Source organism: Oreochromis aureus, linkage group 13 (genome assembly GCF_013358895.1).
Source record: "Oreochromis aureus strain Israel breed Guangdong linkage group 13, ZZ_aureus, whole genome shotgun sequence".
NCBI lineage: Eukaryota > Metazoa > Chordata > Actinopteri > Cichliformes > Cichlidae > Oreochromis > Oreochromis aureus.
In genome coordinates this window covers 19,211,811-19,230,913 of record NC_052954.1, presented here as the reverse complement: position 1 = coordinate 19,230,913, position 19,103 = coordinate 19,211,811, and the positions used below count along the sequence as shown (strand labels likewise).

General features: G+C 42.1%; 1 protein-coding gene across 2 annotated transcripts in view; it reads right to left on the bottom strand.

The window, feature by feature from the left end:
* Positions 1-19,103, bottom strand: part of dlg5a (discs, large homolog 5a (Drosophila)) — a 40,549-nt gene that overhangs the window by 3,022 nt on the left and 18,424 nt on the right. Inside the window, exons 8-31 of one of the 2 annotated variants that reach the window (XM_031735201.2) lie at positions 18,529-18,759; positions 17,952-18,136; positions 17,713-17,838; positions 16,498-16,630; positions 16,215-16,342; positions 15,953-16,128; positions 15,756-15,859; positions 13,470-13,562; positions 12,182-13,243; positions 11,589-11,709; positions 11,336-11,480; positions 10,826-10,959; positions 10,620-10,709; positions 9,867-10,035; positions 8,014-8,176; positions 6,510-6,643; positions 5,533-5,697; positions 5,260-5,443; positions 3,675-3,823; positions 2,482-2,652; positions 1,079-1,269; positions 844-987; positions 513-640; positions 213-322 (exon numbers count right to left, since the gene is read on the bottom strand). In XM_031735201.2, coding sequence (XP_031591061.2) covers positions 213-322; positions 513-640; positions 844-987; positions 1,079-1,269; positions 2,482-2,652; positions 3,675-3,823; positions 5,260-5,443; positions 5,533-5,697; positions 6,510-6,643; positions 8,014-8,176; positions 9,867-10,035; positions 10,620-10,709; positions 10,826-10,959; positions 11,336-11,480; positions 11,589-11,709; positions 12,182-13,243; positions 13,470-13,562; positions 15,756-15,859; positions 15,953-16,128; positions 16,215-16,342; positions 16,498-16,630; positions 17,713-17,838; positions 17,952-18,136; positions 18,529-18,759 — 4,436 coding nt within the window. The remainder of the gene's footprint in view (positions 1-212; positions 323-512; positions 641-843; positions 988-1,078; positions 1,270-2,481; positions 2,653-3,674; positions 3,824-5,259; positions 5,444-5,532; positions 5,698-6,509; positions 6,644-8,013; positions 8,177-9,866; positions 10,036-10,619; positions 10,710-10,825; positions 10,960-11,335; positions 11,481-11,588; positions 11,710-12,181; positions 13,244-13,469; positions 13,563-15,755; positions 15,860-15,952; positions 16,129-16,214; positions 16,343-16,497; positions 16,631-17,712; positions 17,839-17,951; positions 18,137-18,528; positions 18,760-19,103) is intronic. The other variant, XM_031735202.2, reaches the window with a different exon arrangement.

Here is a 19,103-nt window from a genome sequence, read left to right as displayed (position 1 = left end):
CGGATTATGCAAGTGTGTGTTGGAGCGTGGTGCTTTTACAGACGCGCCAAAGGGTTCATGGTGGGATAGAGAGTGTGAAGGCTTATCCTGCTCCATTTATCTATCCATCCATCCATCCATCCATCAGCCACACAGACACACACAAAAAAAAAAAAATACCGGGACATCCCCACATGCTGTCCAAATTTGTTATAAAACAGGTTGATACTTACTTGATCTGCTTGGCGTTTTTGTAGCGGACAAAGACAACAATTGGATAAATGTGAACACTGTGGAGCCGCTCAATGGCGTGCGGAGCGATGTCGAGCAAACAGTGACAGCCCTGCATCAAAAAGACATAAAAATAACAGCAATCATCGACGACCGTTTTCACCATCAGTGATCTTGCCTCTTATTGTCTATTGTCAGAGATTAAAGAGCCACAGCTGTGATAGCTTATCTTGACCAAATGCAGACAGTCGTTTCATCTTGTCTGATAAAATCTGAAGAGAAAGAAAAGCACAGAATAATACCTTATCTGTTATTTCTTTTATAGAAGCAACAGTGGTCACATCAAAATGTCCGCTCCTGCGCTTGTAGTCAATGAAGAGGCAATCTTTGACGCCCCGCTCGATGGCTTGCTGAGATGCCTTCATCACCTCTGCAAACAAGACAGAAAAAGTACGAGAGTGAAGATTCCTGCTATGAAAGAAAATAAGTAAACACTGAAATGAGAAACTAAATGCTTGCTAAATTACACCCTAAAGCTTTCCTCCTAAAATGTTAGTTGCAGTTCACTTATGTACATGAGGTATTCAATCTCCGGATTTACAGGTCTGAAACATCTGCACGACATCACCTTACCCAGTACACATCTGCAGAACTTTCCGGGCGATTCTTTCACCAGCATCTCCTTGACGGGGTCTGTGAGAGGCCCGAGGATGAGTACTGGTCGGGGAGAGGTGCACTCCACCTTCTGGACTCGCTGGTATGCCAAGCTCACACAGTCTGAACAAAAACAGGACAAGCAGGCCAATCAAAAATGCTGTTCAACTACCACTACTACAACAACACAGAACATCTAAGCCTTTGATCGCACCATCAAGGAAGGGGATGGAGTCTGTGCTGATGGTGTCCAGAGCCACCATCTCTTTGCTGTCTTTGGAGCTGCTGCGTTTGTGTTTCTGTTTCCTCCTGAAAAAGGATCTGCGGGCTGCTGCAGAGAGTGTCTTACTGGAGTCTTCCTTCATTTCCGTCACGCTGTGTCTGCGGTAAAACTCTTGGTCCATCCTACACAACAGACACAAAACAAAGATTTAATGTAAGAGAATCCAAACCGAGGGTCAGTTTGGATTCCTATTGTAGATATTAGACTGCAGTTGAGGAGTTGGTTCCCAAAACAGGGTCACCTTTAATCAGAATTTAAATGTTATTGACTAATGGTCCTAATGCCAAGAGCAACTACAAGCATATTGTTTAGCACCACACCTCTGCAGTAAGACAAAAATAAGAACTTGCAGTGCAATTTAAAAAAAAAAAAAAAAGTAAGTGATTTTAAATGTGCTTCCTAAATTGCAGCAGCATGGCAGGGATAATGGTCACAGCTGCTACAAGCTGTACAGTTTGTAGCAGCCCACATACACGCTACATTGCCAAAACTATTCACTCCTCTGCTTTTACACACATATGAACTTGAGTGACATCCCATTCTTAATCCATAGGGCTTAATATGATGTTGGGCCACTCCCTGCAGCTGTAACACAAGGTTCAGAAGTGTTCATGGGAGTTTTTAACAGTTCTTCCAGGAGCACATTTGTGAGGTCAGACACTGATGTTGGAAGAGAAGGCTGGTTTGCAGTCTCCACCTTAACTCATTCTAAAGAAGTTCTGTTGGGTTCCAGTGGCAGCGTGCTGTACTCCACTGCATCCAACACTTTGCATTGCGCTGGGTGATGTAAAGCTTGGATGCAGCTGCTCAGCCATACAAACCTATTCCATGAAGCTCTCTACACATATTTGTTCTTGACCAAATTTGATGGCCGAAGTTCTCAAGATGGTATTTCATCAAAATCACGCAAAAGAGCCCAAGGTCTTGGGTTAATTCCTAAGTATAAATATCTGTTATAATTACCACTGACAGCAGCAACTAAATTAAATGCATTGCAATTAGATGCTTGAAGCCCGACCTTCCAACATATGTGGTTTGATAGAATTTGAGAAATCTGATGGAATGAACATCATTTTTCAGGAGATGGAGACCTATTTTTATTATTTAAACAACAGCGAGACATTAATACTAAAGAGTGTTAGATGAGGGATTGTAATTTTATTTTAAATATGTGCGTACATGTTTCCTTCCTTCTTTACATTTTTAGTATTATTATTATTGAGGAAGAAAGGAAAACTGTCAATACTGTACTCACAACTGTAAATGTGACGACAGCAATGTAAATATGAATGGTGATGATAGAAATATATTGTGTATTTGCAGTATCCACCCACATGTACTTGCTGGGGATCTGCCCCCTCTGGATCTGCTGTGCGTTCTCATCTAGCTGCCAGGCCATCCAGGTCCCAAAGATGCCCTTTGGTAAAGACTCATCCACGTACAGGATGTCATCCTTCTTAAAACTGAGGTCCCCCTCGGCCTCCCCCACCCTGTCGTAAAGTGCTCTGGTGGGAGGAAGAGACAAAGATAGATGGGGAGTTATGAAGAACGGAGCAGAACGAAAGGAGCAGAAGAGCATGAAGTTGATAAAGTGAGAAAGGAGGTGAGGAATCACACAAGATAAGTGTGAAGAGAACAAAACGAAGAATCAGTAGCACATGAGCAAAAGAAAGAAAGTGTACATTTCATTGTCAATATAAGCCTTGCTTTCCTCATATTGGAGGTTTGTAAGTCACTCCCGAGCAGCCCATCTATGACAGCCACAGAAGCTGAGTATATTTACTGCAGATGACATCACAAGCCTGCTTGCCTATATGACAAGTGACTGCAGCAGCTGCGGCAACAACGCCCAGGCTGACACCCAACAATAAAAGTGACTATTATAGAACTTAATTTTCCATTCATATACAGTGCATCTCTAATGCCCTGGAAAACACTGAGAACTAAAATGGATGTGGTGTTGCATCTGGTGTGTACTGAGATCAGATAACCTAAATCTGTAGCGTGATTAGCTTCGCTGCAGTGATACGGTGGATCTGGGACATAACTGGTTAGTTGAGAAAGAGTCCAGTTTGTCCAAAGGCTCTCTCGTGATGGTTCTATATTTAGCAGAAGAAAAAGAGATGAGGCTGCTTTGGGAAAATTAGCGGTCTCTTTTTAGAAAGCTGAATTACAAAACTCTTACGTGACCGTATGTTTAACCTCCTAAGACCCGAACTCTTCCACGACATGCTTTTTTAATTTCTCTTTGATATTTGGTCACATAGGGGCCCGATGAATGTAGAAACAAAGAATTACCAGATTTTTTTTTTTTTTACCTTATTTTTGTTTTTAAGAAAAATAAGAGCCGCATATGAGGATATTTGTTTAAAATTTTGATAGAACAGTAGCAGTATAATGTCCTCGTAAGTGGATATCAGGCCCATGTAGAGCAAAATTGAGTATTTTGGTCTAAATAACCCAAAATGTGATGTCCACATATGTGGACGGCAGGTCCTAGGAGGTTAAGGAAAGTACAAGCACATACCTAATGTAAAAGCCATCTCCTGAAATATCTTTGACCACGTTGAAGTCATCAGGCCGATGCTGCACCTTTAATGTGACCGTCTCCACAGGTTTCAACATCTCAACATAAACCTCTTCGGCTGTCTTATTCTTCATATTCACCGAGTTGTACTGAAAGAAAGGAGAATGCGAGAAAAAAGGGAGGCTTATTTCACGTTACATCACGAAAATAAAAAGGGCGAAATCTGATGAATGTTTACACTCGTGTAATCATTTCCTCGGCATGTGAATGGTGCACAAGCAAACAAGATTTCCTCCAAGCTTTCAGCTGTATTAAAGCGTCGCAGTATTGATTTGTGCCATGTATGGGGGAAGAAAACAAACAGGATGCGAGTGTGAAGGACAGACTGATGCTGTGCCGCCTGATGACAAAGCCGCATGGCAATTCACAACTGCAGGCTCTTTGTGGCAGAGAGCTAAAAAACAGGAGAATGGCAGGAAGTGTCTTTTATGAGTTTGTGATGTTCTGGAGAAACTGCCAAGTGGGAGTGGGAGAGAACACAGATGAAGACGAGATCAATGAAATCAATGAAAAACAAAGACAGGCAGGGGGAAAAATGCCAGCACCTTCTGGCACTCTTCAGGTTTTAAGAAACAATAGCACAAAAAGTTACAAGAGACACAGCAAAACAACAAATTAGTATTGTGGCTGGTATTACACCTACATATTTTTACCATTTAGCAAAAAAGAAAAGAAAAAAAATTCACAGGTTATCTATAGGAAACAAGGACACATCTTTATGTTTGAAAATGCTGTTTCAGGTATGATTTCATTTGGATGAGCAGTTCTCTCATATCTTGAATGAAAGTTTTGCATGACACTTTCACAACCACCAACCACCTGAACGTCAGGCAATTACGGTAAATTGTAGCCATGCTGCTACGATCAGATTATCAAACTGTGGGAAATGTGCAGGGAAAAAACAAACAAACAAAACAACTACAAAAAGAGCATATAAACCCAATTCCCAAAGATGTCTGGACCCTGTGTAAAAATGTTAATAAAAACAGAATGCAACGGTTTGCAAATCTCATGCACCCATATGTTTTTTTTCCACAACAGAATACAATGAATTTGATGGCATCCGCATGTCTAAAAGAGGTTGGAACATGGGCAACGATAGTAAGTGGAACTAAACAGCAACAGCTGGAGGACCATTTTGCAGATAATTACATTTAACTGCCAACATGACTGGGTTTGCACACCTATAGGCAGTTAGTAAACTTGTCCTGCTCAGACATGTAGTGTATAGCTGGTAGTTGGGTTTATCGAGGTCAGATCACGTCTCCTCTCAACAGTAACATTATGTGTCTGTCTTAGTGAGGCGTTTAGGGAAACACTGCATCTGCAGAACAAAACATGAACGAGGCTTTTACTAGTTACTAATACAATATTCATGCAAAAATGACACATTTAAAATGACTAATCTTTCCAGTTATCCATCCGACTAAATATGAATATACTGTATGAAATCTATCCAGGTCCATTATAAAATTCCATGTGTCTGTTTGTGGATGTGTGGTCAGGTTACAGTATATGTCCCTACCTCCAGGATGAGGTCCCCAGGAAGCAGCCCATCAGGACCTCGAGCAGGACTGTCCTCATCCAGACTCTCTATGTAGACACCCCTCAGGTTTCCTCCACAGAGTGTGACCCCTACTTCCACCCCAGGCCTGCGAACTGTTACGAGCCGCGGCTCACCCGCTTTCCTGCCCCCCTCAGACGGCATCCTGGAGGGCAACAAGAGTCAGTTACAGAGATAATGAAGTGTAATTGTGTGTGTGTAATTGTGTCTTCCCGTCTTAGTCTACATGTGTACCTGATAAAATTGCGAGGGCTGGTAGTGGGCGTAGTCTGCTTGGAGGAGGGAGTGAGCGTGCCCTCGTCCTGTTCACTGAGTGTATCGATGGTGGAGTGATTGTCAGGTGTAGCGGCCCCACTGCCCTGCGGAGTTGGCTGAGTACTGACTGGCTCCAGACGGGAGCTGCAGTGCAAAATAGGTTACACTGATTGCATTAAATAAGGAGTTATGATTGATGCGCTTCATAAATGTCACAAATGTTTTATTTGACCTGAACTTATTCTGTAGCCAATCCAAGTACCAAAAAAGTCCAAATTTAGATTAACACCAGCTTTTATTGGACCCAGTGCAAACTGGCCAAGTGCATTCATTTTAATTAGAGTGACTCAGACTTTGCAACTTTGTTCCTTGCTTTATATTGTGCGTCTTCTCGCGTTAAGAACTGGTGAAAGATAATAGAAAAGGATCAGGCGAACAGATTAATTGTTTAAGGATTTTTTTTGCTATATTCTGCATATGTGGAGACACTTTAAAGCTGACCTATTACAATTAAAAAAGAATAGAAGGGCAATATGAACCCTGAGCTTTTAGCTTGTACCTACACTGGCTTCATTATTTGAAACTTTATTATATACATGGCAGAATATAAGGAAAAGCATAACAGGTCCACTTTAATGTGTCAGGATCTTTTTTAAAAAGATACAGTCAATGCTGAAATGAAACCTAAAACCTTTTGTGTTGGTCAGACTCTGTGCACATTGCTAATATTTAAAGACAAACAGCTACAAAGTTCATCTTTTCACCTGGGTGATCATATGCTGTTTCAGATATTACTTTATGTATACTCAGCTAGAAAAGTGCAAGTCAATAAGATGTAACACCTGGCCTCACTGCCAGAGTGTATTTAAAATGCAGCTGGAACCCATTTAAAAATTAGCCAAATGAAACAGCTGAGATTCTGAATAAAAACTACACCTACACTAACGTCACATTACCTCGAGCGAGAGTGGTTGCCCAGCTGGTACATGTGTGGGTTGTACTGTGCCATAATGGTGATGGTGTCGCACTGCTGGCCGATGATGAGACGAGCTTGCTGCTCAGTAGCGTTCCGCAAGTTGATGCCATTGTACTGATAAAGCGAGAAAAGTGTGATTAGGACAGGGAATGAAGGAAGACACAGGAACATGTTCTATTATCAGTCTATTAAAGGCTTTAAGTCAGGGATGTCAAACTCATTCTAAATTGTGGGCCACATACAGCTTTGATGTGAAGTGGGGAGGACAAGTGAAACGAAGAAAAAGAAGTACCTCCGTTTTTCTACATGATAAAGAAATGTTGCTGTAGAAACAATGTGTAAAATTACAGACAAATTTCTAGAGTAGACAGAAAAACTCACTAATATATAAACTATTATTTAATTTGTCTATATATTAGTTAATTACTTTGTGTTGTATAAATGAGAATGGGGGGAGTCTTTATCACTAGGAACTGCTATAAAACCTGTGAAAATACAGTTAAAAGTCCAAAATTTATGCCTTCCTTCACTTGTTCCAAAGCCATCCAGTGGGCCAGATTGGAATCTTTGCCTGGCCGATTCTGGCCTCCAGGCCTTATGTTTGACACCTGTGCTTTCAGTTATTTGCAGCAATTGGTGAAGAAAGTAGTTATGAGTTATGAGAGCTGACTAGTCATTAAAAAGGAAAAGTGTACATATGCACATACTGCATAAATGTAGAGCTTAATGCATGCACCTCAGCCCTTAAAAATGCATTATAATAGTCAGAGCTGCAGATCAAGGAGGCATCTGCCTTCATTTTCACTGAGCGTCAACTACTAATAATAAATATATCAGTGACATATCTATTAATATCTTGCTTCGAAACAGATATGCTTAGAAATGATCTTTTTTGGACTCTCACTCATATGCTGTTGCATGCCTGTAAAATTGTGAAGAGGACACGTTACACTGGAGCAGCCCAGACGCTGTGGCTCTTACTTAAAGGGAAGCGACAAGCCGAAGCACTGTTAAAGGCTCGACTACTTTATGTGATGGTGAAATAAATCAAAATTATGGAACACGCAGCTAAATTTCTGCAAACGTGGTGGGGGTATATTTCCTCACTTCAAAAACATTCCTACTAAGTGTTTTTCTTTTTTACTACCTAAACTGTGCATCATCTACAGCTACAGTAAACTCACAATTGATGTGACAGCTTGTGCAGTTATTTTACTTGTGTAGAGGAAAAAAAGAAAAAAGCATTTCAGCAAGTATTAAAATACTGGGAACAGCTTCAGCACTAATGAATACAGTCCTCCAGGAAGTGAAGCCAAACAGAATAAATGTATGGTAGGCAGCAAAATGACTGTGCCTTTGAAGACTGAATATATTTGTGGCATCTGTATTACTATGTTTCTATTTTGCAGGCATCTGGCAGTAAACTCTTATTTATGTTGCTTGAAGGTATGTAACCTTTTTGACCAACGGTAGGTTGTTCATACCTCCAGTAATTGGTCTCCATACTCCAGTCCTGCCTGGTGGGCGATGCTACCTCCAGTGACTTTAGACACAAAGATTCCTCCGTTCTCCCCACTGACAATGGAGATGCCCAGAGGCTCTGCACCTTTGTGCACAATGACATTGCGGGGTTCCTCCAGGTATGGCCTAATGGGGGAAAAGAGGAAAAAAAATGTACATGAATGAACAGAATCACATAAATGCAGTTATAGTAGGTCACCACACAGGAGTAGAAGGTAGTGACGGTAATAAGTTTCCTTACAGATCTGGTGAGCTACTTCCTGACTGGGCTTTTGCTGAAGTTACACAAAATTACATCTGGTTCAAATTCTAAATACATTATGAATAAAAAGCTTACCTTCAAATTTAAGAATATTTAACACCAAGTTTCAATACCACCCCCCACCCCCAGGCATGTAATGGATCATCTCTGCAGAGTGCCACATTATGACCGTCCTATAGAAGAAACTGCAGCTTTACAGAGGCAATGTGAACAAGTGAAATCACAGCCATGTGAAATCCTTTCACATGAAGAAGATTTGCATGAATTTTGTGGGTCTTCATAACAAGTTGGCTTGGATATGGGTTACAGTTTCATGTAGGTAGATAAGAGGGAGTGGATTAGCAGCCAGAGACCAGGGTAAAGAGAGTGGTGTGGTACAAAAACAAACAAAAAGATCATGATCTAGAAGCTTGAGACTGAATAATGATACCACTGCATAACATACATACTGCAGACTAAAGGGTGACTTGGCTTAAAAACCAGCAGTGCACACATGCATAGTGACTATGCTGTTATCATAGAGCATGAATGCTACATGCACCCTGCTAGATTCAAATGGCTTTCTGACATGGAGAGAGATATGGGTGGGGCACATAAACAACACCAAACCTTTGAAGTTGAAAGTGTATCTAATCAAGAGTTCTGTGTCCTCAGGCACAAATCACACTGCTGCATGCAAACAACCATCTGTCTCAGAATTACACAACTCTTGGGGTGGGTTAAAAAAAAAAAAAAAAAAAAAAAAAAATCAAAAAAAAAACCTTTTTTTTGCATTCCATATAGTCCACATAAACCTCACAAGCCTTTCTGGCCCTCCTTATTTTCTACCCAACTATTACATGTTGACAACATGGGCTGGGGAGAAGGCTGGGGGAAGGGGAGGGGGGCATATCCTTGTTTGTATCACTGTGAGAGGGAACAAACCTGAGGCTCCTGAGAGAGGAGAACCTCGGCCTTGCAGCCAGAGGAATCCTTAGAAAAGAGCGATTACGGTAAAGAGATCTGGAAGTGGAGGGTTGCAGAGAGGCAGGAGGAAGATAAAGAGGAAAATGGAAGACAGATATCATACAGAGACAGTAACATGTAAAAGAGTGGTGTTGGTTATAAAATATGTGACAGGAAAGTTAAAAGATAGAAGATTCCAACAAAACATTAAAAAAACAAAACAAACAAACAAACAAACAAACAAACAAAACACAGCTTCTTTGAAAAACAGCAAACCATATTACCATTTAGAGTTTTAATAGGATTTCAATCTGAATTTCAATGGAGGGATTGCACAACTGACCATGATGGACGTGTTGCCTGGCAACACCTTTTGAAATAGCCTCAAGGAGGATCCTTGAGGGCAGACACAGGCTATATAGTACCAGCTTCTAATCATCATTCATCCAACAACTACACCACTCGGAGGGAAATTTTTGCAGCATCTCAGTCCGATAGCAGACGCTGCAAAGAAATCTCTCAACAAGATGGTCACACACAGTTAGCATCTTCTATGTTCCCTTTAATTTAATTTTCTTTTTAATGTGGGAATAGTTCTCTCCATCATACCTGTCTTTCCTGCGCTCTCCTATTGGCACAGGGCTGACTGAGATCCGAGGTAAAGTAGAAATGGATCCTTGTGATTGGCTGCTGGCAAATGAGGAAGTCTCCAGATTGAGTGGTGATTGTGGAGGCGTGATGAGGCTGGGACTGCTACACTCGGAATGCGAGAGGGAGCCTGGGTTTAGGTAAAGAGGAACAGAAAAGAATAAGGACATTCCTAAAATACACACTGAAATATGAAAACTTCAACTTCATAGCATTTTCTAAACCTGCCAGAAAAGATCATTAAAAACCTAAATTTTCTCCTCAAATGCACCAATCTTCATTTTTTATTTTTTGATTTGCCTCATGCAAATGGAAGTTTGACATTTTGAATCAGAAGAAAAATTATTCTAGCAACGTAAGGAGAGTGTTTGGATTAATCACTTAGATCTGGATGTTATTCTTGTGTCTAAACACAATTTGACTACTGATCCACATGAACCCAGAGGTGATAAGCAAACCACTTACTGATGACACAAACTGGTAGAGTTTTTTGCTTAGGCAGTTTAACCTTAGTTTAAACCTCTATAAAAACACTGAACTAACCAAGCTCAACAATAGTAAAGCAGACATCGAAAACAATACAAACAAACAAAATAAATAAAATAAAAAGTCTGTGGAATTCTGCTCCCTTGCAGTTTGATCTGAGAGACTTTAATAGTCATATTTTAACAATCATTTGGTGTGATGACTGTATTTTACCAGCAGGCACAGTACCTCTGTCTGAGCCCAGCATGGAGCGCGGGTAGCGGGGAGTAGAGGGGATTTTGATCCTCTCTGTGCGGTACTGAACATTATTGGAAGAACCTGTCAGAAGCATGAGAAGGATAAGACACGAAAATGAATCCAGAAAGAAAAAGTGGAGTTGAGCTTTGGGGCTGCAGATGTGTGCATGTGCGTGCGTGCGTGCGTGTCAGACTGACCGAGCCGTGCACTGGATGGCAGTGAGTTTGTACCGTGTGAAGCTCTGCTGCTGCGTGATGATGAGGATTCGGAGAAGTCATTGGAGCGTTTCTGCTGGCTCAGGTCCAGGCTCAGACGACCCTGGTGTTGTGGGCTGCACAGGGAACGAAAACAAGCTTTGAGACCATCATAACTGAACATAGATTCCTTTATTAATTATTTAAGCTGATTTTTACGAATTTTACGAGTTTTTTTGTACAGAGAAGCATGTTTCTTTACTGTATATGACAAAACTTTGAAAACTGTGAGTGGCTGGGCTAAATTGCAACACCTCGATATTAAGGCAAAGCAACAACAGGTAATGTAATTTAACTGTCAGTTTGCCTTTGGGAAGTGGATAATTTTAAATCATTAGTCATAACAACAGACCTCATTACAAAACACTAAACTTCCAGTTAAAGTAGCCTGAAGATAAACCGTCAGTTTTAAAGCTGGGTTCAAGGAAACTGTGAGCATTTAAAGGCTATAACCTGGTGTGGGTGTGCTGGTGGCATATCTGGGATGCGACAGATGGACAGTTGCTGGTATGAACACGGTGACTGCGCACGGTGTACACAGGATTCCTCATTACGGCCGTCACAGCAGGGCAAGGTGACAGTCCACGGTGGGTGGAATCTGCCAATTACACACATTCACACACAACCATTTTATAGACGCTGGAATCTGTGATTATCCTGAGAGCACATAGAGACCGACCTATGCTTCAGCAGTCTGCAAACTTACTTGGAGGTAGGGATCCACCGTAGACTGTGGGGACAAAGCCGACACTGTGTCTATGAGAGCGGCTGGGGGAGGAACGCAGCATGTCCCTGGGCTCTGGTGAATGCTCATCATTAGAGTAGCTCTGTGATGAATGACAGAAGTGAACAGTTAAAAATTAAACAGCAGGGCAAGTACCATATGGCAAGAATGACAACCTGAACATCTCGTAACACTGAAAATAACATTTATCCCCAATGCATTCTCCAGGTATGGTATTTGAGCACTCGATTCTGACTCAGCTTGTGCACGGGGTGCAAGGCATCAATCACTCCGACACACTGGCAAGAGGCAAATCCCAGAGGCTTTATTCTGTCTGGGCTGTAAATTCTATTATAAAATGGAAGCTTTGGCCCACCGGGATGATTTGAAAGGTCCCATTTTGAATTTTCCCTCAAATACATCATATTCTCTGCATTACAAAGGCTTCTAATCAAAACTACCCCGGATTGACTGAGGGTGAAAGCAAAAGAATATTTTATGGGAAAAGCAAAAAACAAATGTGACTCAAACTAAATGCACTTTTGCACCTCTGAGCACCTGAACTTTCAACTCACTTGGAAGGTGGGAAGAGTAATGGTCTGAGGGGTCATCCTACGTCGAAGGGCAGGGGCAGATTTAGGGCGTGGCCTCTTCACCTCTGGCTCCTCCCCTCTGGTACGACCAATGTCCTCATCACAAGACTTCCGTGAGGTGAGGACCTTGCCTTCCAGGAAATAGTGGTTTCCGTTCCTGTCCCTTTCTCGCTCACTCCTGTCTCTGCACTCGCCTGCTGCCATGGAGATGGCAGCCTCTCCCTTGCCGTCAGAGGTGATTGTGCAGTCAGAGGCAGAGCTGCTTTGATGTTTGTGTTTGAATTTAAAGGAGTCGCTGCGAGTGGGTGGGGTTGGGGGAGTTGGGGTAGGGGTTGATGAGGAGGAGAGGGACTCTGTCTTTGAAGGTTGTGGAGAGTGAGAAGCTGCTGCAGCAGCAGCAGCCACTGCTGCAGTCTGATTGGCTGCCATGTACTCCATCTTAGTGGAAGGTGTTTCGGGGCGTTTGAAAGTGTCTGGGTCAAAGATGGACTTCCTCTGCTTGGGTGATTTGTAGATGGAGAGTTGGGTGGCTGCAGAGACTGGACTAGTGTCTCTAGTATCTGGTGCGACCGACATACTTCCCACTATCATTTTTGGCCACGTGCCGCCACTGTGCTTCTTCTCCATGGCTGCATCCATGGTGATGCAGTCTGCGGGTGAAACTGGCTCAAAGGGCAAAGAGGAAGGCGCTTTTGTGTAGGGACAGCACTCTTGGAAAGCACTGGGCCCATACCGACCATTTCCCAAGTCTGAAGATGGCCGAAGGCTGGTGGCATGGAGGGATCCTGTGGAGAAGGGCCTGCTGATGTCACCATACATGTCATCAGATTCACCTCTGACCTTTTTCCTCTCCCCAGAAATGCTGCCTGTGCTAGCGCTTCCAACATCTGGGCAGAAAATGTCAGTCTGTGTCGAGCTGTTGTGTTTGAGATTCCGACTGTTCCGAGAGTGAATCTCCGACAGGTGAATGCGCCCGTTTGACTTCTCTGATGACTCGCGCAGACTCTCAAAAATGTTCTGGCCTGATGTGCTGTGAGGGAAAAACTGTAGAGAGAGCAGTGGAAGGGATTAACCACACCCAGTAAACAAACTTCCGTTTTTTAAAAGAATACACTGACAAACAAAATGAGTCCGTTTTCTCAGTTCTCACAGACCACACTGTTGAATTTGTAAACCTGCTATGTAGGGCACACAGCAGTAGTAAAGAAAGCTTTTAAAAACTTTCAGTCAGGCTGTCAGAGTTCACAGAGCGAGATGAATACTGGCCCACCTTCATAAGAGAGAGGCTGAGAGAGTCCCTGCAGCTCCGCAGCAAAGCCTCACACTCTGTCACAGACTTGTTATCCAGAGCAATTCCGTTTATCTGCAGAATGGGGAAAAACACTGGAAATAAAAGCAGGTCCTTCAACACAAAAGCAATGCACACTTGTCTTTCCTGATATTCCCCCGATGCGTTTGTACATCTTGGGTGGCAGTATCGCTATAACAGATACACATCTAAAAACACATACAGGTGACAAATCTCCTAAACATGAGATTCCCAGGCTCCGAGATGTGTCATATGCTACTGCGGTGGGAAAACCACAAGAAATCTAGGCCAACACATTTCAGTCTCAACAACCCCCCACACTGCAGTCTGCACATTCCTTTAGAACAGACGCGACCTGAGAGGATTCTCTAAAACACAAACAAGGTCAAAGATACTGAAGAGCAAACTGGGTACTTTATTACAGCTGAGATTTAACATAAATTATGTCCTGAAAGAACATTATGCCTGAACCTAGAACAAGCAGGGGGAAGAAACCTTCACTTCTGATCTTTAGAGGCTCAGTAGCGGGCATTCATTTGCATTTTGTGCTTATTTCACCTCCAGTTCAGCACACTCTTTTTTTTTGCAAATCCAACTACGCAATCATTAAGTCATGTTAAAGAGATTATTAAAAAAAAGAGAGACACGGCAGTCGAATCTAAATGGGAATTCTGTAACATCAAGGTTGCTCATGGCCACAAAGAGCCAAAGAACCACCAAGGTGAGAAACACGAGCCAATCGTGTTGTTGCGCTGAGGCTTGTAAACAGATTCATCGCAGTTTCAACTGTGTGGTGGCAGGTGTCATTCATTGTACCTCTTGTATTTTTGGCTTACTTATTCATAATGTGAACGAATTTGCATTTATTCGGTGGGATGAGCCAAAGCAATGAGCAACAAAGTACCTGTTTGTATGTGCAGTTTCGGCACCTTTATAATATGGAGGAAGAAGCTTTCCAAACCTTAATAATGAGGCAAAGGCACCAAATTTTCAAAGAATTTTTAAAACCAGTTTTGAATGGTTATAGTTTGACCCCTGAAATAAAATGCAAAGCTCTCTTTTCCTCTCATAAACGGGTGACATTTTGGCTCAACTCAAGTCCCAAAGTGCCCAGATTTGTTTCTGGAAGCACTTCAGTCATATATAACCCGACAAGCTAATGTTACAGAACACACATGGCTAAGACAGCACATGATATACTGATAAAAGATATAACACTTACTATCATTTACTGTGGCTACAACAAGGTTAGTTTGACGAAGCTAAATAAGACGTGTTTTATAAAAACCATTACACACACAAAATCACAACAAACCACAAATTTTGCATTTTTGTAGAAAATTCGTCCTCAAAAATAAGTTGTAAGTTATGGGTTCATCCACTTCTCATGAGAAGGCAGCAAGCAGTAGGCAGAAGTTAATGGTTTGATGCAGGAGTTGAAGCTGTAATGGCCCACTTTCATGCGTATTTCAGGATGTCAGTGGGGCAATTTGAACTCTTGTTAGAAGAGTTGGGAACATATCTGAGGAGGCAGAGAAATAATTTCAGACAGCCGATTGTCCCGGAGCGGTGACTAGCTCTGTGTCTGAAGTAAAATTGTATTATTAAAGTGGTAGACATGTTGCCAAATAGAGTGGTCTGATTGGTCAGATCTGTTTATTCGGATTTGAAAATTTAAAAATCATACTGCAGATTTGTCCAGTTAAACAACATGGTCAAAGTGAAGGGGTGCATTAAGAAAATATTTTTAACCCACTAAATATTTGCGCAGATTTTACGTGCCTGGTGTGTTAAGTTCTTTAAGGGTGATGCACATGTTTAGTGATTCTATTGAAACAAACCAGGGATCTAAGAATTCTGCTCCTGCTGGAAGATTAGCATTAAATACAAGGCCGCGTTTCCATCTCCTTTAAAAAATCCGATTCACAGTTCAATTTCTGACACGTCTCTCTTCAGTTCCCCTCTGGGGTGAGTATACTGCAGCTATGTGCTTGGAGACAGCTCCACATACCACTGCAGAGCTCCAAGTTTTTCAGGATTTAATCAAAAGAGGAGACTTCCCTCCTTCCACTTCACACCCACAGCCAAATCCCACCTTATCTACTTTTGGAGTGTGGATACTGAAATGGATCAAGGGCTGGATTAGAAACCCAAAGAAACCTCTGAACTGCAGTGTGCCAGACATACAGGAAGGGAGTATCAGAAAAATAGAGAGAGGGGATTTCATAGAAGCTGAAACTAACTCACAGCAATAAGTCTGTCTCCAACTGTGAGAGAGCCCTCCCTGGCTGCTGGACTTCCCTGGACAATGGCAGCGACGAACACTCCACTTTCCAGACCAATGCCACTGTCTAAGATACAAAAGACAAAAAGAGGTTGATAAACAAGGAAAATCTAATCATCTATATAAATATTTCAATCCATTTATAGAGACAGTATTATACCTTTGTGTCCCATAAGGTTTATATGAACAGGAGTGACCAGCCTTCCTCCTAGAGACTTCCTCCTTCGTACCACCATATTGATCAGTCCTCCGCCATTAAGAACAGCCTTCACCACCTGCTTCCTGTCCTTATTGGTCAGGTCCATGTCATTAATCTTCAACAGCCAATCATTCACTCTAAAAACAGAGAACAAAGGGTGAGGTATTTAATAAAGCATTAATAAAGCCACATAAACGGGATCTCTTCTTGAGGCAGCTCATACCTTAACCTTCCATCTGCGATACTTCCTTTGTCCACCCGTGTAACAAAAATGCCACAATCTCCTGGTAAATATGGATCATTTACCCCCTCTGCAATATCAAACCCAAGCGCCTTCAAATCCATGTCATCCTGTGAAGCCAATAACATAAGTGTCACTTGGCTCGTTCTGAAAAACCCATTTTAATGCCATCATGTTTTGACAGATCTTAGAGGTCTGCTGGCTCTCAGGAGATTAGCATGTGACCAATTCAATCTCAGCAATAAGACCTGACCACTACTCTTACCCTGTCCTTCTCAAACTCCACCACCTCCGTCTCCCACTCCAGGGAGTCTGTGTCAATGGCTGAGTCATGAGAGCTGTGGGCCATTAACTGACAGAACCGGGCCTCCTTCTCCAGCTGGCTTTCCATCTTCTCCCTTAATAAAGGCAGACATCACACACACAGAGTCAAAGGTTAGTCACTTGAGGAAGGACGGCAGAGACAAAAAGAAAGAGCAGGGGAAAAAAATAAATAAATACAGCCTGGATGAAAAGGCAGTCGCATCTACAGATGCGCAGAATTTTACATATTTTAATCTTCGTGTCGGTCTCGAGCTTCGTTTCAAAACATCTGACGTGCTCTCATTCTTACAAACACTTTCCATTTAGAGGTCCAACGAGTTCAATTTAAATTTATTCCAAGAAAAAAAAAAATCTAAAAGTAGATTGCACACAATGCCACACTGTCAGCAAGATATATGGTGTCCTACTGAGGCATGCCTTAAGGGTTGCAGTGACATTAAAACCCCAATTGTACATCAGTCTCTGCTGAGGATAGAGGAAGAAACTCAAAGTCACTGTATGGTGCATACTCTATATAGGGAAAATGTTAGATTACTAGTTAGAGAATAATTGGATACAAGCACCATACATTACAAGTGGTTATAGTTAGATAATGTTAGGATTAAATTAGCAGATGGGAAAGAGACTCGGCTTTCCCCAGAATCTACCCTCCAGCCTGGAAATCGCAACCCTCATGCAGGGCTCTGACACATAATGGTTGCTATACACACTTTCGCCAGCAGAGGGAGCCTCTACATGCATTATAAACACAGTCACATGAAGGGCCTCGAAAACAGCGAGAAAAAATGTGTGTGTTCAAAACACTGACGCTTTCCGGGATTACACTTTAATCTGGGTGTGTGGAAATGTTGCCAGAAACACAACTGCACTACACCATGTCTCCAAAGGCTGAATGTCACAGCTTATGCCCAGCCAAGCCACACACTGACTACAACAGCTTACAGAGACAGCACAACACACACACACACATACACAGCTGACTGAGTAGAGGCCATGTTGTTTGCACTTGCTGAAATGCAGAAGACCTTTCCACTTATTCCTTATGAGTCTTTATTGGGATTCAGCTTTTATGAAACAAATAGAGAAGAAAGTTGGAAATGTTGGAATATCATGCAGTGAGGGAGTCAAACAAGAGAAAACCATGGTGAAGACTCACTTTAGTTCTTTAAGTTCTCGCAATGTGTCGTTCTTTTGTTTTCTCATATCATCCAAATTACGCAGGGCATCGGCCAGATCGCTGACTGCCCGGTCCCTTTCTCGCCGCAGGTTGTCACACAGAGTCCTATAGAAAGGAGAGAAGGGAGATTGTGAGTAATTAGTTTATTGGAGAGGGAGATCGACTACAGACCCTCTCAGCTTTGCTAAAAGTCTTTTAAAACCCATAAACGCACTGACCTTATGCTTTCTCTCTCCGCCACTATTTTGTCTCTCTCCTGGAAGGCCCAATCCCTTCGACATTTGGCCACCTCAGCTTCCTGTGTGGCCTCCTTCAGCTCCTGGGACATCGCTTCATACTGTTTCCTTAGCATCTCGATCTCTTTATTGGCTCGTTCCATGTCCAAGGTGGCAGAGTCTTGTTTCTAAGAACATTAAGAGTACATGAAAAAGATTAATTTCATAACACACTACGTCTCGTTTTTCATCTTAAGTATTCTAAACAATAGTCCATTACAACAAACCAAGTACTTTTCATGTATATAACCCTGCACAAGGACTATTTAAATGGCTGCTTAGTGGGTAGAAAGAGACGCTTTTTAATCATACATTTTGGTTTATACTGAATTACATATCATGGATCTAGGAAGAAAGGGCTAGATGTAAGTGCTTGGCTGCCTTTTGAAGAAAAAAAAAAAAAAGTTGGGAAATTGGTTGACAGGCTACACCAGTGATAGTATATGGTATAAAGAGGACACCACAATAAAGACGTCAACAGATGCTTCCTGAGATTTTATGAAAGAGCGGTGACATTTACTTGTCTGGCTTGATAGTACTCTCTGAGCAGCTGATCCCTTTGAATGATGGCCTCTGTCCTCTCCTTGCGGGCCACATCCCTCTCCTCCCGGACCGTCTCGATGTCTTTGCAGGCCTGGCTCAACTCCTTCTGGGCCTCAGCTTTGTCCTTCACCTCATGGCAATACTTCTCCAGCAGCTCATTCCTCTCGCAGATGGCCCTGTCACGGTCCACCAGTGACGAGTTCAACTCCTATCCCAGAACAAAAGGCAAAATAGAATGAGGGCATCTCAACACAGTGAGTCATTAATGTGATGTGAAAATATTGTTGGGGGTCTAATGCAGAGTGATCTGATACTAGCTTCAAATCCTTTTGCAGTGTTCAGAAATAGCCTCCAAAAAGAAGGCAGCAGAACAAAACCATTTGTGTGTACAGTGTGAGAAGGTGTCTAGTGATCAACCGATGATGCAGATGTGCAGATTTATAGATTTTGAAGGTTATGGTGAAAGTAGAGTCAATTCGGTTTTATTTAGAAAAACAAAATGATCTCAAAGCACTTCACATAGTAAAGCCAAGACCTTCAGTATTGCAATAA